Below are 23,507 nucleotides of genomic sequence, written 5' to 3'. Positions count from 1 at the left end.
AGAGAGGCTATTTTGAAAACTTTTATTGAAACAAAACAAATATTATAGTGGTAACATGAGCATACAGATTTTTCTGACCAGTGAAATATTATTGAGAGAATAAGTTTTTCCAAGATGAGAGATGTATGGATTTCATTTCTTCCCTAATGGTTCCTAGAGGCAACTGAACCTGTCATTTTAATACGTAAACACTTAGAACTCAGTAAGTGATCATACCTGAAATGTAGTTTAAACGCTGTGTGTGTGTATGTGTATATACAAATATACACATGTATACATGGTTAAAATAGATATAAACTTTCTAATAGCATTAACAAGAGAGTTCGGTGGAAGAAGCAAAATGCTAGAACTTATTTACTATCCCTATAGTGGAATTCAGACCCACTGAGAACAGTCTGTGGTTATTTAAACCCTTTTCTCTTTTGCAGACTTCCTTAGTCTTATTTCCAGAGACTGGTTCAATGGAAGAAAAAAAATCTTTGGTATAAAACTAGGGGTTCTATAACATTCAAAATTGCCAAGAAAGTCTTTTACAGCAAAAGTTGGGAAGCCTCACAATCTTAGTTCAGTGTCTGAATGCTCAGCTAATCAGCAGAACCTTCCTAAATTTGTTTGCCTTCCCTAATACCATTTCTATACAAGGATTCATTCATTCACTGGATAAATATTTATTGTGTACCTACTCTGTGCCAGGTATTGGGGCTCCTGTAGTGAATAGAATTGGCATAGTCCCTCCCCTTGTGGAACTTCTGCTACAGTAATGGAGGCAAATATTGAGCAAAAAGACACAAATACAGGGTTGCCTGGCTGGTTCAGTCAGAAGAGCATGTGACTCTTGATCTCGGGGTGGTGGGTTTGAGCCCCACACTGAGTGTAGAGATTACTGGGGGGGAAAAAAAACCTTTAAAAAAAGAGACACAAATATGTAGTTAGAAATCACAGCAAGTGTTTTGAATGAAAAATAAAGGCTGTAATACATAATAGGGATATTTCATTTTGATTGTGTCAGGGAAAGGATTTTAAAACTGAAACCTGAAGGATACCTAGAAATTATTTAGGCAGAGAGTCAGAGGGAAAAATATGCCAGGTAAAGGAAATGGAAGCTGGGAAGACTTTGGGATGTTAGGACTCTAGAAGGCCAAGTGGCTAGCCCACATTAAGCAAGGGTTCTGGAAGAGGGCCTTGAAGTAAATCTGGGGAGGTAGGAAGAGGCCAGATGATGCAGGGACTAAGAAGTTTTCAAAAGGACCTATACTTTAAAAGCCATGAGAAGCTGTTGAGAGATTTTAGGTAGGGGAGGGAAAGGATTTCATTTACATTTTTAAAACATTACTCGCAGCTTGAAGATAGAGCAAACCAGTCTGCACAGACAGTAAACATTCTCAACGTTGGGGTTTATAAATCTCAGATTTATTTTGTCTTATATTTTATTAGTTTGTCTTATGATTGGCATGAAATATAGAAAACACTGAATGATTTTCTTTTTTTTTTTTTTTTTTTTTTCAACGTTTTTTTAATTTATTTTTGGGACAGAGAGAGACAGAGCATGAACGGGGGAGGGGCAGAGAGAGAGGGAGACACAGAATCTGAAACAGGCTCCAGGCTCCGAGCCATCAGCCCAGAGCCTGACGCGGGGCTCGAACTCACGGACCGCGAGATCTGACCTGGCTGAAGTCGGACGCCTAACCGACTGCGCCACCCAGGCGCCCCTGAATGATTTTCAAAAACAAAACAAATCACTCTGGTTGCTGTATGTGGAGTGCATTATAGGAGATCAAGGACAGTAGAAAGGCCTGCTAGGTTACTGCAGTTGGCCAGATGGCTTGAACTGGAGAGATGTCACTGGATTTGAAGATGGTTGGATACAATATATATTTGTGTGTGTGTATATATATGTGTGTGTATATGTATATACACACATGTATGTATGTGTGTATATATATATACACATGTATGTATACATACGTGTGTGTGTGTCTTGGATGTAGAATCAACAAGACCTGATAATGGCTTTTATGTTGAGAAGGAGGGAGAAGGAAAGGGGTGTTTATCAGGGTTGGCTTCTCAATTCTAGTTTGTACAACTGAGCAGATGGGGGCAGTAGTAAATTGTTGATGTAGATAAAAACAGTTTTTAGGGGAGAGGAAAGGGAGAGGTTTTGAGGTACCGTGATTTCATTCATATGCCAGTATTAAAGTACTTGGATGGGCATACACACACACATTTTAGCCATAAGCATCATGGTTAATATTTAAAGATGTGGGAATGGATGGAATTGCCAAGAAGAGAGCCCAGAACTGACATCCTTCCCTGATCCCCACACGCATAGACTAACATCTCTCTAGAAGAGAAGGAGGAAGAGAATAAAGGAAATTAAAAAAAAAAAAAAAAAATATCAGGCAGGATAAAAACTAGGAGAATGTGGTATTACCAAAGATAAAACTGTTGTAAGAAGTTCTTTGGGAAATTTTCTGTTTTATGTCCCAGTTGCGTCTTACACTCTTGCAGTAATTTTTGCTAGTGTTCTGCTCTGGGAAATATCTGCCAGCTCTGGTTGGTTAATAACATGGCACAGCCCCATTGAAATACTGAGGAGTAGGAATTTTAATGCATCTAAAAGCACTGATTTTGCAGAACAGCTTTATTTGGGAGTTGAGAGAAGGGAGCAACTGTTTTTAAATTTACTTTAACATTCTGTTAATTTGTGTTCAAAATAAATACTTAGTATTTATTTAGAGGTACTCTCATAGATTTTTAAAACTCTGGAAAAAGATGAAACACCCATTCCCTCTCAAATTAATCCATAGAGTGGAGGTTGAGAAATGGAAGGAATCCCTGATGTTTCTATAGGAAATGTTCATTGACAAAGTAAATGGAATTCCTTAAAAAAGAATTAACTCTATTATATGAAAGAGGTTACTAAGCTATTTAAATATAGTTTACTTTTCTATGTCATTTGTATGGCTTGTCCAATAGAGCTTCTTGCCAAGATGGAGATACTCTCTATCTGTGTTGCCCAGTACAGTAGGCACTTAGCCACACATGGCTGTTGACCACATGAAATGTGGCTAGTGTGGCTGAGGAACTGAATTTTTAGTTAAATAGCATTATGTAGCTGCTGGCTACCATACTGGAAAGCACAGAAAGAATTTAAATGCCACAGTATGAGACAAGACTTGCTTACTGGATAAAAGGGGGCTCTTCGGTGTGGGCTTGACATCTCCCCTCCTTACCTTTTGTTTGCTGCTTTCTTTGCCTTTCCAACCCCCACACCCTATCACCAACCACCATTTTGTTGAACCCAAGCAACTTAAAACATGGGAGTTGTTTTTTCCCCCCTCTGCTTTGATTTTTCTGCAGTGAAAAAACATCTTTAGTAGAAAATGGAATCCTAGCGCTTGCCTTTTCTGGGAACCCTGTTGTTGGGGAAACAGTCATTTTTAGCTGAACTGCCTTGTAGTGTTGCCTAACAAAATATGGTGTAATCAAATTATAGTATAAAATGAAGCCCACTGGTAATTACCTTTGTAACCTTCCTTTTTTAGTGTTCCCTGGGGCTTTTCCTCCCTGGTGACTCGCTTATCCAGCCATCATAACCCATTCTTTCAAGAATAAGTTTCCTGCTTCAAGTGTGAACTATAGTCTCATATAGGTCAAAATTAATCTTACCCAAACTTATATCTTTCTTTTACATTTTTGTCCTCTTCCATTTTCTGTCATTCTTTGGCTTTAATTGACTCACCTATCTCACTGAAACTGAAGGAACATTTTATAGAAGAAAAAAAATAGAAATAAATCCACATTGGATCTATGGGGAATGTGTGGAATGTGGCTGATTTTATCCTCTGATAATTGAGAAGAATCTGATCTTCGGGACAATGATTTATTTCATTCTTTTCTTTAATACCATTACAGTGTCAAAGTATTATCTTCTCTTTGTTTCCTTTTAGAACTTTCTAAGTCATAATTGATCTTATTAACTGCAGGAGAGAGAAACATGCATTGTTTGTTACACTTATTCACATTGTTTTAAAACTCCATTGTTTACTGGTGAACATGGGTAGACAGTATTATAATTTTAAAAATACTTTCTGTATATCTGCATCTCAGAGTATGAAGTTGGTAAGGACATTTCCCAATATTACTGGCCCGTTTCCCTTTGTAATCTCAGGAATAGTGTCTCAAGATTATTAGTAATGTGTGGTCTGTGGCCCTGGAACGGAGTGGAATTAAGTGACCACAGGGGGATTAAACTGTGAGGTTGGTGTTTTTCACAACATTAATATGTTTTAATTAATTGAATTATGAGTCCTAGTCAGAGAAGAATGTTGCATATATCAGTGGTCAGTTAAAGGTATTCCCCAAGGTATTTTTAATCTTAAATACTAGTCATTTGGTATTACTCTTCTCTTTTAGGATTGATAGACAGCACACTTTTATGATATCTTGAGGCTGATTTTTCTCTATCCTCTGTAGCTTTTTGCATTAAAAATTAAGCAAGCAGAAACCAACCAACCATGAGTCATTGGGTTAAAGACCTCTAAGTAGTGCCATAACTCTCTGTAATTGTCCATAGGAGGATGTACTGAAATATGAAACCGCAGGTTTCCTTGATAGTTCTCTGTACGAATGGCTTGTTTTCTCTTTTTATTCCTGCTCCTCCTCTGTTAAATCATAAATCTCCCAAGAATGACCAGTCACTGTGTGGTATAGAGGGTCTGGTTGCTACCTTTAGATTAAAACTTTGGCTTGTAATTATCTAGATGTTTCAGAAAGAACAGGTGGATCCTCTTCAGATGAAGCTACAGCAGGTGAATGGACTCGGCCAGGGGTTGATTCAGAGTGCCGGAAAAAACTGTGATGTGCAGGGTTTGGAACATGACATGGAAGAGATCAACGCTCGATGGAACACACTGAACAAAAAGGCGAGTGGCGAGGGGCTAACTCTAGTGCATTGGGAATGGAGGGCTTAGAAAGGCACATCTCAATTGTAGGTTTCCCTGCAACCTGAATGCAAATACAGATTCAGCAGTTGGAAAATATAATTAGGAAAGGGGGTCAGTAGTCATTTAAAAAGCTCTCTCCTCTCTCACAACGAGCCCCTGCATCTGTGATACAGGTTGCACAAAGAATCGCACAACTGCAGGAGGCTTTGTTGCATTGCGGGAAGTTTCAAGATGCCTTGGAGCCGTTGCTCAGCTGGTTGGCAGACACTGAGGAGCTCATAGCCAATCAGAAACCTCCATCTGCCGAGTATAAAGTGGTGAAAGCACAGATCCAAGAACAGAAGGTAAGTGAGAATGTTGGGACAGTGAACTGTAACAGCCGTAGGGAGTGGCAGACAACACATTGGCTTCTCATTTAGGAGTATATTCAGGAGTTTTAGTAGGAATCCATGAAAAGAAAGGTGAAAGTTGATTTGCATCATCTTACTTCAGTCTACCAATTTACTGTGGCACACATTGGACCGAACAGTAGTTCGGTGTATTTATTCGTGTATTCTACTCCAGTGTTTCATGCACAGCTTTTTCTTACAAGGTTTTTGGAGTTTTCAGGGTCAGCAATATTCTGAATAATGTTGTGTGTCATGTATAAGGTGCTGTCTGTATTTTTGGCTTGGTTTAATTTCCCTTTTAGTGCATTTTTCTCCTGATTCAAACTAAGTTCCCTATTAGTCGCATAATGACTGTCACCCCTCTATTTAAAAATGTAAGAGTGTGGAGTTTATGCTGGTGCTAGGAGCAATGCTGCATCTCACGTTTTTGCCTCTGGATGGAAAAAAAGTTACCATTATTCAACTCCGTTTAGGATTTGGTGGGGTGGGGGTTTGGGGATCTTTCGCTTGTATTTTCTTCCTTATTTCAGATTTCAAAGTGACATTGTGTTATCACTTTTCACTCTCCTTCAACACTGTGTGCACTAGTTGCTCCAGCGGCTCCTTGATGATCGAAAGGCCACAGTAGATATGCTTCAAGCAGAAGGAGGCAGAATAGCCCAGTCCGCTGAGCTGGCTGATAGAGAGAAAATCACTGCACAGTTGGAGGGTCTTGAAAGTAGATGGACTGGACTACTCAACAAGGCAGCAGCCAGGTAAGGGCAAAGGGGTTTTGAGGAATGGGTCAGACAAGGGTTTTTTTTGTCCAGTTTTTAACTTGAAGTGCTCTGTAAGGTCCTGGATGAGTCATAGAGAGCCCTGGAAGGTGTGTAATGGCTTTTATCTTGAAGAGGAATACGTTCTTGGAGATGATCCTCATAATCACAGTAGCTCTCAGGAAATGAGCCTCAGCTACTCCATGAATTTCTCAGAACTGGAAGATTCATTGCTCCGTGTTGCTGTTCTGCTGTGATACAATCATGGTTCCAAACCGACAGACACAGACGCCTACAATCCAGCCAAGTTATTTTCTGAGTTTTCGAAACAGATTTTTCCCCTTCATATTTATAAATAATACTTTTGATACTTGGAATTGAAATTTACCATATTTCTTTTCTGATAGCTTATCCCAATATTAGATGTTTTTGCATCCAGGACCTAGTCTGTGATTCTGTTCAATATATGGACATGATGCATGAATAGGGGCGCCTAGTTGGCTCAGTAGGGAGAGCACACAACTCTTGATCTTGAAGTCGTGGGTTTGAGCCTCACGTTCGTGTGGAGCCTACTTTAAAAACATAAAAATAAGGGTGCCTGGGTGGCTCAGTCAGTTAAGCGTCCGACTTTGGCTCAGGTCATGATCTCACGGTTTGTGAGTTCGAGCCCCACGTTGGGTTCTGTGCTGACAGCTCAGAGCCTAGAGCCTGCTTCGGATTCTATGTCTCCTTTTCTCTCTGCCCCTCCCCCACTGTGCTCTGTCTCTGTCTCTCAAAACTGAATAAATGTAAAAATTAAAAAAAATTTTTTAATAAAAAATAACATAAAAATAAAATATTAAAAAGAGAGACAGGTGCATGACCAGTCTTCAATAAGTGGCCAAAAATAAGCAGTATACTTTTCTCCTCTGAGGAAGTGCTTTCTCTCTCCATAGCTATACCCCAGCATCACTTCAGCTTAGTATGTCACATGAAGGTCTTTTAGTTTATGCTGTCCCCAGTTTTAAAAAGAAATGCTCACCAATTAGAAATCTGTATGAGAGTAGTGTAGGTGATGAGTTATGGTTGTAGCCTTTCAGTTCTCTAGGTAGCCAGCAGAAGTTGTCATAATTCCCTCTTCTACACTGGCCCACAGTGTGCTGATTTCTTATCAGAGTTGCAAAGTATTGTCCCCCATATTTGTGGGAGAAACAAAAATGAAAGAATTCAGCTTATTTTTTTTAAATTATACTTATTTTTATTTACAGATAGCACTGCTTTTTTTTCTTTGTCCATTTTCATGAATAGTACCATTAGCCTTCCAGTTACCTGGGCGTAATCATTAATAGTATCATTAGCCTTCCAGTTACCTGGGTTTAAAACCTTAACCCCATTTTTTACCCTTTCTCCCCCACTCCTTTGTGTCCCACATCTATCAGGATGCTAAATTCTGTCCGTTTTACTTCTCTAGTGTCTTTTCTATTTTCTATTCATCCATTTCTCTAATTCCTACTCACCTGCCTCAGGTCATGACTTGGGCTCCTCAATGTGAGGTAGTTTCCTCATGAACTAATCACTCATCACTCTATGGCCACTTACCCTCAGGCTTCCCCTTTGCCTTGCTCAGAAATTTAATGACTCCCTGTTGCCTATAAAACAAAATCTAAACTCTTTAACCCAATATTCGAAGCCTTCAGTTATTTGGCCCTAATCTACATTTCTGTTTCCACGCTCCTCCTCCTCCTCGTATTATTGGTAAAGTATACCATATACTTAGGTATCTTCTGTCAGTTCCTAATTCTGTGTCTTTACTGATAGTGTTGTGTCTTCCGTGACACAAGAGAGAGAAAGCATGCTGTTTATCTTCTTCTATGAAACTTTTCTTTATTCCCCAAGGATGGAATACCTTCATTTTCCTCTTCACTGCTGTAATTCTTTGTACCTTGTATTGTCATTATTTTATGTACTTATTTCATAGGCCCCATAAGCTCATTAAAGTGCTGATTTGTTTCTAATGTATCTTTTTATGACTCTTTCCTTCTGCCCACTTCCATCCTCCTAACCTAACACAGTTTCTGGGTCAATATTTTAAAGAGAAATACCAAGAGAAGCTTCATTTGTTCCAGATATCCTAAAGACTTTTATTTAGATTCTTTAATATTGGATTTTTTTATACCGCTGAATTATTTTTGCTCTTTGGTACCCTAAATCCTATTACATTGTTTTTCAAACTTTCAGATTCCAAAAACCAGAGATGAGTCAGAAAAACCTAGAAATCAGGGACAAGTTTTTTTTTTTTTTAAGTTTATTTATTTTGAGAGAGTACAGAGCCCAACACGGGGCTTGAACTCAGGATCGTGAGATCATGACCTGAGCCAATATCAAGAGTCAGATGCTCAACCAAATGAGCCATCCAGGGGCCCCCAGTTTTTTTTTTAATGATATACTAGTTTAATAATAATCTTTAAGATTATTTGTTTTAGTTGTATTAATTGAAGATGTATTTTGAAGGCTGGCATAAACAAACTATTCTGTACTTCATACTGACATTTAAAAGTAGCATTCAGAGGGATGCCTGGATGGCTCAGTCGGAAGAGCATGTGACTCTTGTTCTTGGGGTTGTGAGTTCGAGCCCCACTTTGAGCCTAGAGTTTACTTTGTTTAAAAAAAAAAAAAAGCTTCATATTCTTCAACGTTAAAAAATAATAAAACTTAAAAAAATTAAAATAGTATCTAGAAATATGTTTTTATTTATATTTAAACATAATTGAATTTCCAGATCATTAAAATGGTAATTCTTTATGTTTAAATCATTTGTTTTCTTTTTTTTTTTTTTTTTTTTTTTTTTAGAGCGTGCACACAAGTTAGGGAGGGGCAGAGGGAGAGGGACAGAGATCCTAAGCAGGTTCCACATTCAGCACAGAGCCTGATGCAGGGCACTATCCCACAACACCAAGATCATGACCTGAGCTGAAGTCAAGAATTGGATGCTCAACCAACTGAGCTACCCAGGCACCTCTAAATCATTTCTTATTAAAATAAGTTTGTCCAGGGTACACAGCATAGAACCTGGCACAAAGTGGATGTTCAGTAAAGGTTTGTTGAACTGAAGTGCATCATATACCCAGACCTTTTTAAATGATGTCGCATTTAGTCTGTTCTTAATCATCCAAAGATATCATTATGGCCTTTTATTATTAACCTGTGTGCTAATCCAGTTCTTTGGTGGTTTTTCTTTCTCTTCTCTATCAGGTTTCCTCTCCCCTTTGTAATTAGCTGCCTTTAATCTGCAGCTTAGTATCTTGAAATCTAAGCTTAGTATGGATGTTATATTAATCAGGACTTAAAATTCTAAGTGAGCTGTGAAGTTTACAGTTCTTTTGACTGCCATGTGTGTTGGCAAATTCAGCTACTCTGAGGTCATTTTCTTTGCCTTAAATCTGGATTCAGAGTTATGTTCTGGTGCTTGAAATCACTGGAGCTGGGGAAATGGGGAAGAAGTTCTAGCTCATAGTCTGCATTTGTTCCTCAATGAGATGAAAACTTGATAATTTTTTTGATGCCTTTAAACTTTATTTTGGTCTTATGTTCAGATGATGCATGTGCTCTGTCCCTTAGGAGAAAGACAATTAGAAGGCCTGATTACAGTCCTCTTTGCACTGTTAACTACTCAAAGGGTGAATTGGACATATCTTTAAGCCTTCAGGGTTAGCTTTCTGTTTTGTCATAGTGAGATAATTATTCTGCCTACTTTACAAGGTCATGAGGCAATGCTTATGAAAAACTTTAAAACCACAAAGTGCTACGTATATGTGTCGTGTTTACTATTGGTACTTAAAATGTACCTGAAGATTGGTCTTTTACTGAATATAGTACTATTATCAGTCTTAATGTGATTTTTTGCCTGAGTGGCTTGTTCTGTATATTTGTGTAGGCAAAAACAGCTGGAAGATATCCTGGTTCTGGCCAAACAATTCCATGAGACAGCTGAGCCTATTTCTGACTTCTTGTCCGTCACGGAGAAAAAGCTTGCTAACTCAGAGCCTGTTGGCACTCAGTCTGCCAAAATCCAGCAGCAGATCATCCGGCACAAGGTTGGGAGGAGTTGTCATAAATTAGAACACAGCACTGCAGTCAGAAATCTCAGAAGTTAACTGCCTATAGCAGTCTAGAAGATATGTTTTGGGGGGGGATATTTTAAAGTTTAATTTGAACTATGGTCAAATTATTCATTGACATAGTCACATCCTTGAAGTAAAAATAACAATTGACTAATAGGCTGCCATCGGAAAAAAAACAGCTTTTGTTCTCACTTTTTATATTATTTTTGCCCTTTGGTAGGTGAACTTTTTCTATTATTTAATTTATTATATCATTTGTTATTCATTGTTTCATGTTTACTTTTCATTTATTTTGTTTCTGTTATTCATTTTTTCCATCTGGATTTCCAGGCTCTGGAGGAAGAAATAGAAAGCCATGCAACAGATGTGCACCAGGCAGTCAAAATTGGGCAGTCTCTCTCCTCCCTGACATGCTCTGCAGAACAGGGTGTGCTGTCAGAGAAGCTAGACTCCTTGCAGGCCCGATACAGTGAGATTCAAGACTGGGGCTGTCGGAAAGCAGCCCTGCTTGAACAGGCACTGTGTAACGCTAGACTGTTCGGGGAGGATGAGGTGGAGGTGCTCAACTGGCTGGCTGAGGTTGAGGACAAGCTCAGTTCAGTGTTCGTAAAGGATTACAGACAGGATGTCCTGCAGAAACAGCATGCTGACCACCTGGTATTCATGTTTTCCATTTTTATTGGTCATGTTACTAAGTTATGTTGTAATTCTGATTCATGTTTCTCTTCATTTCTTTCTCTTTTAATTCCAAACATTTCGACTTCATTTTATACATAAGCACATAGTTATAGACTTGTTGCTAAGGACTAATCTATTTTTTGATGAGTCCATGGAAATACTCGTACTTAACAAACTGAGTCAATAATTCTAGAAGATGATCCAGAGTAGAGTCAGGGACCATCTCAGTTCCAACTCATGTTTTACATCATTAGGTAATGTATCACTCAGTTTCCATCTGAGAAGTTTTATGAAAGAGAATGTAATGTCACAAAGCCAGAATACCTAAATATCGCCCTAGGTTTTACCATGTAGCTGTAACTTCTAAAATATTTCTAGAATTTATGTGCCCAAATTCCAAGGATTATTTGTCATCTTAATGGAAAGAACAATTTTCTCTTTTCATCTCATTTTTATGAAATTTCTTTAAGGGTAGTAAAAATAGGCAAAGCAGTTGTTTTGTTGTTTTAAATAATCTAAGATTCTTCTGATTCATTGACTTCAAATATTAAGAATTTTTAACCATGATCCTGATTTAACTCAGCCTGTTCTTGCTGACTTTCTTCTCTTGAACTTTCTGAGTCTTGGTTTTGGACACAGTAGACATTTTTGCTGAATTCTACATCTGCCTTTCTTGGGCTCAGGTTTGGTACCAGTAGATTGGTAAAACTGATTTAATCCTAATCTCTTCTTATCTGGTGCAAGGGATTAGCTTGCCCATAAGTATCAGATTTAATTGTTTTTGAGTAATAAATAGGGTAACCAAAGAGATAATGAAGGAATAACATAACTGAGGTATAGACTAAACTGTATTTGTCTCTTTACTTTAAACTTGGTCTCCTAAAGGTCTCACCTTTCTTTCCCTTTGTTGTGCTGTAGTTTTAAGATTCATGCTATTCTTTCCTTTCAGGCTCTAAATGAAGAAATCATTAATAGAAAGAAGAATGTAGATCAAGCTATTAAAAATGGTCAGGCTCTTCTAAAACAAACCACAGGTACTTTGAAAAGTGCATCTCTCAGCACCTCTGCAGTCACTCAAGCACATGTCCAGGGAAATATACATCCTGCACTAGCCACTACTCTTTGTACGTAGAACAAGTTCAGTATTTATTTACTGGTTGTATTACCATGTGCTCCTGGAGGCTGGCAGCCTGGGGTCCTGTTTCCTGCTAAATCTTTTGAAAACTAAAAGATATTATCTCACATTTGGTTATAGATGATGACTCCCCCTGCTCTCCAGTATGTCCAAGGCCAGCATTCACCAAGAGGTGCTGGGACCATTTAGAAACACCTGCAGTTGAATTCAGATCTTAATAATCTCAGAAGTGGCTTCTTTTATCAGTTGGAAGGTTTATCTCCCACTTCCCATAGTGTGGGATTCTAGGTGAAATTGCTTCCATAGGGAGAGAGCATCTATAAAATTTAAGCTCTATTTCGAAGAAAGGGGGATAAAGGAGACTCCCTCATATCCTCTTAAATATAAATAATTATGCACTGTCCCCACAGGTGAAGAGGTATTGCTTATCCAGGAGAAATTGGACGGAATAAAGACTCGCTATGCAGACATCACGGTCACCAGCTCCAAGGCCCTCCGAACTTTAGAGCAAGCCCGGCAGCTGGCCACCAAGTTCCAGTCTACTTATGAGGAACTGACTGGGTGGCTCAGGGAAGTGGAGGAGGAGCTGGCAGCCAGTGGAGGACAGTCTCCCACAGGGGAGCAGATACCCCAGTTTCAGCAAAGACAGAAGGTGAACTGAGTTTCACGCTGTAAAGGGAAAGAATTTTTTTTACCTCTTCCAATCCCTAAGTTCAAAGGTTTAAGTGTCATCACCAACTGTCTCAACCTTAAATCTAAACCAAAAAATTCTGCCTGCCTCCTTTCTTGTTTGCATGGACAGTAAGATTTGACATAAAGGCAGACTTATGTAAGAGCACTTGTTATGGTCTGAAGGGAAAAAAAAAAGACTGAATCCCAGATCCCTGGGAAGTTTTCTTCACGTGTAACATTTTAAAATTGACTTCTGTAACTCATTCTCTAGAGAGTGCTTCAGGATTCTGTTTGATTCTCCTACAGGATCTAGTGCAGTTCTGGATGTGCAGAAATACTATGTAGGTACTTATTGACTTAAAAATGCCCTTGGCTAAAGTACTTTATCATTTCTATTGAAGTAAGGAGAAAAAAGAAAGAGGCAGTATTTGTTCTACCCAGAGATAGTGTGGCCCAAGAAGTGTTGCAGACAGTTCTAAGCAGCAGCTAAGCCTGAAGTCAGGCTGTGGAATGGTTGAAAAATCTAAGACAAGAAAAAAAATAAGTGGAGGAAGGAGGTCAGAGCCCTGCTGGGATGTGTGGTAGAGATAGCACTTTCCACCCAGCACAGCTGCTAATGTGCTTAATTTAGCAAGGAATGGCCTGAAAACTTTTTTTCCCTCCTTAGGAATTAAAGAAGGAGGTCATGGAGCACAGGCTGGTGTTGGACACAGTGAATGAAGTGAGCCGTGCTCTCTTAGAGCTGGTGCCCTGGAGAGCCAGAGAAGGGCTGGATAAACTTGTGTCTGATGCCAATGAACAGTACAAGCTGGTCAGTGACACTGTGGGACAAAGGGTGGATGAAATTGATGCTGCTATTCAGAGATCACAGCAGGTAATGTTTATTAACACCTCTACAGTAATGTTTCAGGCAGCAGGGATGTATGTGTGAAGCACAAAATTATGACCCACATAAATACAGGGTCAGAAATAAGGATAATAAGAATAAGCTAAATCTGATGCAACAAGTTATTTCAGTGATTGGAAGTGATTGGATAAAGATATGTGAAGATGGGTCTCAGTTTGACCCAAAATATTTTTGTATTTATTATTTATTTTTGAGGGTGGGGGAGGGGCGGAGAGAGAGAAAGAGAATCCCAAGCAGGCTCCATGCTGTTCGTGCACAGCCCAACATGAAGCTTGAACCCACTTGAACCTGCTTGAACTGTGAAATCATGACCTGGCTGAAATTGAGTTGGGACACTTACTTGACTGAGCCACCCAGGCGCCCCGACCCATAATATTTGACCCTTTTTGAGCAGACGGGAATTTGTGATAGAGTCTGTTTGAGCCCTCTTCTTAGCTACTGACCGGTTAAGAGGCAGATTCTGATAGTAGATAATATCTAGGACCAAAAGGTCCAAATGCATCCCATCTTAGTTTGACATAATCAACTGTTTTAGTATTAGCTGGAAGAGGGGAAGGAACCAAGAACTATAATTACTATCAAATATGCTAACCAAAATAGAGGTATCCAAAATAGAACCTTCTCAGTAAACACAGGTGTCCTATTTCCCTCGATCTTTTTTCCTTCCTGCTTTCTGGAAAAAGTTATTTGCTTTCCTTTGTAGCTGGATACGTACCTATTAATGTGTCATGGTGCAGAGTAAATATAACATGACTTCTTGGGTTCATAGTAATAAGCAAATACTTTGTGAACCACACGGAAGTTTGCTGTGACTCTCAAGTGCATCCCCAACATGTCTTTATTGGTATCCCGAACCTTGACCAGATACTTGGGTATGAGATTTATCATGCTTGGGAAAAGCCTACTTTCCTCTTTAAATATTGGTGTTTGTTGGCACAGTTGAAGAGAAATAATTGGGGGACCTCATTAAACAGTCACATAGAATAAGTTCTTAGTTTTCTTTGTTTCCACAGAACCCTTTAAAGGTTTGGTGTTCTTACGCTTCTTCAACTATGAGAGTACTTCCAAGTTAGCTTGACTCAGCTGTCTGTTGCCATGTTTAACCATGCGTTTAAACATACGGCTAAAACTACTGTTCAGTGTATGGGTAGGAAACAGGATTGGCAGATGGGAGAGAGCACAGCCTCATAAAAGCATTGTGATTAGAAGTATAGTCTTAGGAGTGCCAATTTCCATTGTTGTTTCTAGCTATAGGATCACTAATTGAATTCTATGACTTCTTTATAAAGAAGTTGAAATAGGATCAACTCCTATTTGTTGAAGTATAATCAGTTACAAATTATCTGCATCTTGATTTATGATTTTATGCAATTTTCCCCAGTTTTGGCTTTCCTTTGTAGAAATAAACCATATTAGTAAAAATCCAGGCCTTTCTGTGTTGAGGAAATGGTAATTCTAAGGAACATAATTTGTTCATTTTTCCTTAATATGCCTATTAGTATGAGCAAGCTGCTGATGCAGAACTAGCTTGGGTTGCTGAAACAAAACGAAAACTGATGGCCCTGGGTCCAATTCGCCTAGAACAGGACCAGACCACAGCTCAGCTGCAGGTACAGAAGGTAAGTGTAACACTGACGTATCTGCTGTGCCCTGAGCTAGAAGAATCTTCACTGGTTTAGAGTAACTACGAGAGTTTCTGACTGCCCCAGGTTGAATAACGCAGTTTCATGATGGTGGCTAGAGATTTAAAATAATTGGTAAGATGAGGAAGAGATTCTTTTGCTTTGTGATGAGGGAGCAATAGACCCATTAATCCAGGAAAGAATAGTTAGCGGTTTTCTGGATGATTTTTAGGATAGATGATACTTTTGTAAGCTACTAAAAGATAAGCATGGAAGATGTATGGATAGGCAAAGTGTCAAACTTTATAGAATAGTTTTGATGTGGCTTCATCAGAGTGAGGAGTTTTTCATAAATTGTGTCTAATAACATTTCAGTAACACGGGCTTGGGGTTCTCTTACTTCGTGACCTAACTGTAGTTCACTTTCAAAGGCTTTCTCTATTGACATCATTCGACACAAAGATTCAATGGATGAACTCTTCAGTCATCGTGGTGAAATCTTTGGCACATGTGGGGAGGAACAAAAAGCTATATTACAGGTGAATTGCATTTATTTATTTACCATGTTTATCTTGTCTTGATGGTGGTGAATCAGTACAATTGTGAAATGACAAGGTTTTTCCCCCTCTGTCACTGGTAATGGTATTAAAGTGCAATTTGATGTTCTGGGGGGAGCCATGTCCCTAACCCTATGTGCACAAATGTCCAAACAGTCCTACCAGAAGATGTGAAATACATTGCAGGTTTGTTTTCTTTATAACAGAGGAATTGCTATGTATCTTCAGTCCATAAGGGTCTTTGAGTTACCTCTCTAAGTATCTGTGATAGATTTTTCAGACCCATATGCAGATATTCTTTCTTCAGGCCCTTGTAAATGATCATACCCATTTCTAAAAGGATTGGCCAAGAGACTTGTAGATCAGTTTTGCTTGTTCTTGTAAAAGTTATGGTTAACCACTGTTTCCTCCAAAATGTTCATAAATTGAACTCATTTTAAACATATGAAGCCTAAGTGTCTGGTTTGTGAAGACATTTTTATCAGAGAAAAGACAAGTCAAAGTTAGTGGGCAGAGGGTCCATTTCAGCCCCTGAGATGTTCTGTCTTGAACTGACCTGCCGTAATAATGCTATGTCTGAGGTTGTATGTCATCTCTAAGAGGTTATGCTGTGTCGTGCTTGCTCTGTTTGACTGTCTTTGAAACTACTTTCATGTGTTAAAAAGTCTAGAAACAATACATATATATGATAAAAAATAGAAAATTCAGTTAAGTATAAAGAAAATAAAATCAGTTGTAATTTTGCTCAATTAATCCATTTCTGGACATAAAAAACTGAAGAAATTCTTTAATTTTTTATGGATATATACCTACATTTTTCCTTAAAAGAAGGGTTTGTGATAGTAATAAGTTTTATATTTTGTTGTTCATAGGAAAAGACAGAGTCTCTAATACAGCAATATGAAGCCATTAGTCTGCTCAATTCAGAGCGTTACACCCGCCTAGAACGGGCACAGGTCTTGGTGAACCAGTTTTGGGAAACTTACGAGGAGCTCAGCCCCTGGATTGAGGAGACCCGGGCACTGATAGCACAGTTACCTCCTCCAGCCATTGATCATGAGCAGCTCAGGCAGCAGCAAGAGGAAATGAGGGTAAGGAGCAATCCAGGTTTTATGCAATGGCAGAACTCAAAATTGGCTCTACGCTTTATTTTAAAACAACATATTTTTTAGTGCCTACCAAGTGGAAGTTCTGTGTTATGAAGTTGTCTTAATTGGTTAGAATTTTTGCGCGCTGCGCGCACACACACACACACACACACACACACACACACACACACACACAATACATACCTGAATTACTTCCTTTGTCCTTAATATGAATCCATTAAAGAAAAAGAGCATGGAGATGTCAGAAACCTGGGTACTGCAGAAATAAAGAACTAAGTAAACATCAAGGGTATTTTTAAATCTTTCCAGATATGGTGGGGTGTCATGAGACTTGGGATATGGTTGGGGGCTTTTTCCATTTGGGTAAGCCCTAGCTGGAGTGAAACAATGTCAGAAAGCATTGGCTGCATGGACTTTAGGGAAAAGGGAAATTTGTAAACACTTCAACTAATGCTTTTACCATTAAAGATAGTTTTTAATGTCTCTCTTATTTGTGGCTAATGGCTTGCGCTTATTCTTTTCTCTGTATTCCTATACATGGATGGATATAAACTGGAAGGAGCCAGCAGTAGAGTCAGGGAGTGGTTGGATTACTAGAAAAGTTGCCATTTGTGCCTTGTCCTGCTTAATGTCTCTCAGTTTGAGGAGGGGGACAGATATTTATTTAACCATGCAAATTATAGTGCATGGAAGTATTTATATGTACAGAAGAGGGGGATTAAGCTTGTATCAACAGGGAGGGGGAGGAGGAGTGAGAGATGATGTGTCTGGGAAGGCTTCCTGGTGTTGGGATGTCTGAACTGGCTTTTGAAAATTAAGAGAATTAGGTAGTGTTAGAACCTAAGACTTAGATCGTTTTTTTTTCTTTTCCATAAATGGTGCAATGCTGGGACTTGCTGGTTTTTAGCAATTCCATTTTTTCCTCTCAAAGTTGATATGAGCTTGGTACAAAAATATTCATTTTATTTTCTTACATAGCAACTCAGGGAATCCATTGCTGAACACAAACCCCATATTGATAAGCTGCTAAAGATAGGCCCACAACTAAAGGAGTTAAACCCTGAAGAGGGAGAAATGGTGGAGGAAAAATACCAGAAAGCAGAAAACCTATATGCCCAAATAAAAGAGGAGGTGCGCCAGCGGGCACTGGCTCTGGACGAGGCTGTTTCCCAGTCGGCTCAGGTATGTGTGTGTCTTTAAGTCCTGTTCCCTTCAACTACCCTTTAGTCTAAGCACGAGATCTCTGTATCAGGTGTGCCTCTGTGGTCTGGAATGTCTAGACCAACGTACAGATGATATGTCATCAGTAGATCAGGAACCTGTGCCTATTACATTTTCATTCCAAGGAACATTGGTATACCAACACTATGGCTGGTTGCAGGGGGGAGGGGGGTGTCTCATCTTGGCTGGTATATACTGTCTGTTGACAGTTTTCTTGAAAACTTTTCTATTGTGATGAGTCTTTAGCAGGGATGATTTTGGATAAATTCACCTTGAAGCAACAAATGTGTCAAAAAAAGTGAGATTCCTATCAGGCCTGTTACTTTCGAGATTTGGAAGACAGCACGTTAGTTTTCTTACTCAAGAGGCCACCAGCTAGCTCTGGTGCAGAGAAAGATGCTTGAGTAGGGAGAAGTAAGAGCCAAAGAGAAACATAAACCACCAGCAGTGGAGTTTAAAGCATGTAACTACATACTTTTCAACTAATATATTGCTGTTAGTGGTATTTTTGTCATGTCTGGGTATTTTATTCCTATGTTTAGTGTCAATATTCTTGGTTAATATTTGTACTTACTCAAGTTTTTCCCCCCACCTTCCGTCCCATCTCTCACTCACATTGTGGAATGTGTTACTTTGTGTTGTTGCTGCCTGCTCCTGTCCTCCCCACATCGTCACATTTCATTGTTGTGTTGACCGCGCCCACCATTACAGATTGCAGAGGTAAGGTACCCACCCCTACTGGGATTAGGGGGTTCTTATGAAGCTGAGAATTGAGAAGATTTACCTTTAAGGAAATTGCCCTTTACTGTCGTGGAAGAAGTTTTATTAGTCTGGTTTATTATGCCAGTCTCACTTGGGGCAAAACCTAAAAGTGAGGGAGCAGCGGGGAGTGATTTTGTCAAGGAAATCCCACTGTGTCTCCCGTGTAAGACACTAGAGTTAAGCTTCATTGCAATGAATCCAGAGTTGGTTTTAGAGAACTTCTTAAGGGGGCAAGAATATCTGCATTGCACCCTTTCCCCCTTCTCTGCTTCAGATTATAAATGAAAATTTTATAATTACAAACATGTTATTCACAGTACCTGAAAAGTGGGAAGGTAAATTGTTCTTTTAGAATAAGGATAGTTTGGCCTTCTTTAATTACCTTTCATCATGCCGACCTTTTCCTTTCTCACTGTTACATATAGTGGGTTATTAAATTGCATGCCAGGATACTTTTAATCTCTAAGTCATGTGGCATATTGAGTTCCCCATCCATTTACACAGTTGGTAGAGGGCCTCTAACTTGTTGGTCTAATCTGTTGCATGCAGCTGTCATCTGAAATGTTGACACACTGACTCTCACCAGTTTCATGGTCTTGTCCCTTCCTTGTCACACTAGTTGGGATCGGGGAAGTACTGTGACAGCACTAATGACTTGAGTCGATTTCTGGCATATTACTTGATATCTTTTTTTGTTTTGAAAACGTTTACTTTCTTTTTTTGATGGGCCAGCACTGGTGTGCTATGCCCAAAGCAGCCTCTTAGGTAGACCTAACACTTGACAGCCATCGGGCTAAGCCGAATGCAAGTTACCAGAAAGAGTAGTAGATTCATAACCTGTTATTCCCTAACATTTCCCGCAGAAGTGTGATGAAGTAGTATTGCTGTGATGGCTAACGTTCCAACATCTGTTTAGTTCCATGATAAAATCGAGCCTATGTTGGAGACTCTGGAGAATCTCTCCTCTCGCCTGCGTATGCCACCGCTGATCCCTGCCGAAGTGGACAAGATCAGAGAGTGTGTCAGTGACAACAAGAGCGCCACCGTGGAGCTGGAAAAGCTTCAGCCTTCCTTTGAGGCCCTGAAGCGCCGTGGAGAAGAGCTCATTGCACGATCTCAGGGAGCCGACAAGGACTTGGCTGCAAAAGGTGCTTCATGAATCTAATTATTGTTAAAGAAAATCAGTAAAGTAAATTCTAGGCTGTGCTTACTCCAGCATCCCACCAGATATACTTCACTGAATGTAAAGGCAGTCCCCAAGTAATTGGAAAGTCATTTAGAATTCGGAACACATCTCCCCATTGAAACAAGATTACAATTGGTAGCTGGATTCCTAGGCCAGGAAACAGATGCTCTTTTAACCCCTAATATGAATTGCAGTGTCCAGTGTGGGCGGAGCATAACTATCTTATAGAACACTTTCCATAGGAAACAGTGAGTTTGACACAGAACACTGGAAATAGAGTTCTCATCTCAGACCCTTTAGAAGTTAGGTCTTTTGCACTTGAGCAGTATCTTTGTATTAGATGATAACTCATTTCCATGCCATCTCTGTGATCTCTTTATGTGGGAGACCAACATAAGCAGAAAATACAAATGTTGAAATAATAATAGAACAAAGGTAAAAAACTATCCTTCAGGTTATAAATTTGTAGAGCTTTTTAAAGGATAATTTCAGGGGAAAATGTGAGAACTGGGTGAAATTTCTGATGAAGTGGATTCAAGTACTCAGAGAAGTCCCATTCATATCTGTTGTTTATTCCCTCAGAAATCCAGGACAAATTGGATCAGATGGTATTCTTCTGGGAGGACATCAAAGCTCGAGCTGAAGAACGAGAAATTAAGTTCCTTGATGTCCTTGAACTAGCAGAGAAGTTCTGGTATGACATGGCGGCTCTCTTGACCACTATCAGAGACACCCAGGACATTGTCCATGACTTGGAAAGCCCAGGCATTGACCCATCTATAATCAAACAACAGGTTGAAGCTGCTGAGGTAACACAGAAACAAAACCTTGTCTTTTATGTGTTTGTCCTCTAGAAAATCACTTTATCCAAGTATATTGTGTTAACTGCTTACCCAGGCCTACTCCTTAAGAGGTTGTTGTTGTTGTTTGTTTAATAGGACTTTTTTCCACTTGAAAAAAATATGTGCTCGTTATAATAAAGATTTCTCTCTTCTTTATACATACAAGTTTCACCGCCTGGATACACTCCTACAACCTCTGTAATTTTGATATAGGGTAGTTCCATCACTCAAAAGTAATCTTTTTATCAATTTTAAACTTAATTCAAATTAGTAGAATGTGCTTTCTGATTTTAGTTCTTTCCATAGTGTACGTTATTTCTCAGGTAAATTTCTCTTTTCAAGTAAATTTCTTTAATGTAGAAAAATAGCAGATAGAAAAGAAAATCTGGATTCATCATCCAGAGATAACAATTGTTACTTTGACCTACCGTTTTCTAGTCTTTTTGGAGAGCCTAGTTTTTATGAAATGCATTTTTCATCTCATTTTGTCTCTTTAAGTAAAGTTCTGCCTATCTTGATATTTTGTCTTTTATTTCCGCCATTCTCCCCCCTCCCTGCCCCTGTCATTGCCAGTGCATGAACCAGTTTTTAGGATCTGGCACAGAAAGGACTTTCTCCACAATTATACAGCCTAGCATTTCTATTATGTTAGTCTCTCAGCTCTGAAGTTGGTGACTTGTACTATATTATTTTAGCCTTGTTGATATACTTCCCCATGATAGACTTCTGGCTGTAGATCATAATCTCCTTGGTGGGGGCGCCTGGCTGCGTCAGTCGGTTGAGCATCTGACTTCAGCTCAGGTCATGATCTCAAGGTTTTTGAGTTCAGGCACCATGTCGGGTGAGCTCAAGCCCCTCTCTGGGCTCTGCACTCTCTCTCCCTCTTTCTGCACTTTGTGGGATTCTCTCTCTCTCCTCCCTCCACTCAAGCATGTTCTCTCTCTCAAAAAAAAAAAAAAAAAAAATCTCTGGCAGCTGGAAGGATAAACGTTCCATAAATTATTAAAGCTCATTAGACCTTTCCCAGACTATTTTTTATGTATTGTTATATATATAAATATATTCCATATATACATATTGTGTGTGAGAGAGAAAGAGAAATAAATTGAGTCTGAAGTTTCACTGTTTATATATATAAGTGAAATATTAAGGACATTGAAAGGCTTCTGTGAAATTGACAGTTCTGTTCAACATCTGCTGTTGATGGGGGTATAAATTACATTTGCAAAGTTTGGGAAGTTCTGTTCTGCTTTCTGTTTTGGCTTATGATCTGTTCATTTACATGTAGACTATTAAGGAAGAGACAGATGGTCTGCATGAGGAGTTGGAATTTATTCGAATCCTTGGAGCAGATTTGATTTTTGCCTGTGGAGAAACTGAGAAGCCCGAAGTAAAGAAGAGCATTGATGAGGTATATGGAAAACTGGATAAGGAATTCAGATGAAACATTAGTGGACTCACACAGAAGAGGGTTATTAATTAAAGAATCTGTTTTCCCCCCAGCTGAATAATGCATGGGAGAACTTAAACAAAACCTGGAAGGAGAGGCTAGAAAAGCTTGAGGATGCCATGCAAGCTGCTGTGCAGTATCAGGACACTCTTCAGGTGAGAGGCCACACAGTGACCACCATAGAAATAAGTTCCATGTTCTTTGTCATATTTTGGATCCAGCATCTGAGTGGATCACCTTTACAGGACTGGAGCATTTTCCAAACTAAGACAGTGCTGTTTTGATATTTCCAGCTGAAGCTTTCCACTCCTAGTGAGAAAAATACCTCCAAATTTCTACGATTCTTGCCATGCTCTTCATCATCATATTTATCCTCAGGGTGGCTGTACAGTGAAGCAGGCCTTATTGTGCAAGTCATTGCTTGCCAAAAGGTTCCAAAACCAAGTTACCTTGAAGCACAGCTTGGCACAGTAGTTTCACCACATCCTGAGCTTGCTAGGTGGCCATGACAAATACTCAACTGCTATTCACATTTAGTTTTTCCAGAGTGTAATTTATTTTGGCCATTATCCTGATAACACTGGTTCTGTTCTTAAATCCCCATATCACTGGAATAAAGATCATTATCCCTTACCTCTGACCCCCACCTGAAAACACAGACATCACAAGGTACTTTAATTTTTGTCCGCTTATGTCAGCAGAGGTAATGCTAATTCTCTCCCAACTCCTTGTGTTCTTTTGGTTTTTGACTGTTTGTATTTCTATCTTAGGCTATGTTTGACTGGCTAGATAACACTGTGATTAAGCTCTGCACCATGCCCCCTGTTGGCACGGACCTCAACACCGTTAAAGATCAGTTAAATGAAATGAAGGTTTGTAAATAGGAATGGCTTTTGAAGAAGAGTTGCTTTTTTGTTTCTAAAGATTTGGTTTGATGTTAACATTAGTATGTCTTTGGTAGGAGTTCAAAGTGGAAGTTTACCAGCAGCAAATTGAGATGGAGAAGCTCAATCACCAGGGTGAGCTGATGTTAAAGAAAGCTACTGATGAGACGGATAGAGACATTATCCGAGAACCGCTGACAGAACTCAAACACCTCTGGGAGAACCTGGGTGAAAAAATTGCCCACAGACAGGTGAGCTAGATGGTAGAGTGCATCAGTGGACAACTAGTTCC

At 39.3% G+C, this 23,507-nt stretch overlaps 1 protein-coding gene across 32 annotated transcripts in view; it reads left to right on the top strand.

The window, feature by feature from the left end:
• MACF1 (microtubule actin crosslinking factor 1) overlaps positions 1–23,507 on the top strand; it is a 329,250-nt gene that overhangs the window by 272,389 nt on the left and 33,354 nt on the right. For 25 of the 32 annotated variants that reach the window (XM_053897168.1, XM_053897225.1, XM_053897165.1 and 22 more), the window contains 18 exons: positions 4,764–4,925; positions 5,120–5,290; positions 5,924–6,090; positions 10,004–10,163; positions 10,521–10,847; positions 11,818–11,902; positions 12,414–12,655; positions 13,343–13,549; positions 15,082–15,201; positions 15,636–15,743; positions 16,634–16,852; positions 17,849–18,052; positions 19,770–20,001; positions 20,622–20,848; positions 22,170–22,292; positions 22,385–22,486; positions 23,102–23,203; positions 23,293–23,466. In XM_053897168.1, the coding sequence (XP_053753143.1) occupies positions 4,764–4,925; positions 5,120–5,290; positions 5,924–6,090; positions 10,004–10,163; positions 10,521–10,847; positions 11,818–11,902; positions 12,414–12,655; positions 13,343–13,549; positions 15,082–15,201; positions 15,636–15,743; positions 16,634–16,852; positions 17,849–18,052; positions 19,770–20,001; positions 20,622–20,848; positions 22,170–22,292; positions 22,385–22,486; positions 23,102–23,203; positions 23,293–23,466 (3,132 nt within the window). The remainder of the gene's footprint in view (positions 1–4,763; positions 4,926–5,119; positions 5,291–5,923; positions 6,091–10,003; positions 10,164–10,520; positions 10,848–11,817; positions 11,903–12,413; positions 12,656–13,342; positions 13,550–15,081; positions 15,202–15,635; positions 15,744–16,633; positions 16,853–17,848; positions 18,053–19,769; positions 20,002–20,621; positions 20,849–22,169; positions 22,293–22,384; positions 22,487–23,101; positions 23,204–23,292; positions 23,467–23,507) is intronic. The other 7 variants (XM_053897190.1, XM_053897207.1, XM_053897204.1 and 4 more) reach the window with 1 other exon arrangement.

This window comes from Panthera pardus, unplaced genomic scaffold, assembly GCF_024362965.1.
Source record: "Panthera pardus isolate Hobbes unplaced genomic scaffold, ASM2436296v1 HiC_scaffold_11, whole genome shotgun sequence".
Classification (NCBI taxonomy): domain Eukaryota; kingdom Metazoa; phylum Chordata; class Mammalia; order Carnivora; family Felidae; genus Panthera; species Panthera pardus.
Note: the sequence above shows the minus strand (reverse complement) of the source record. Positions and strands in the feature narration are given on the sequence as shown.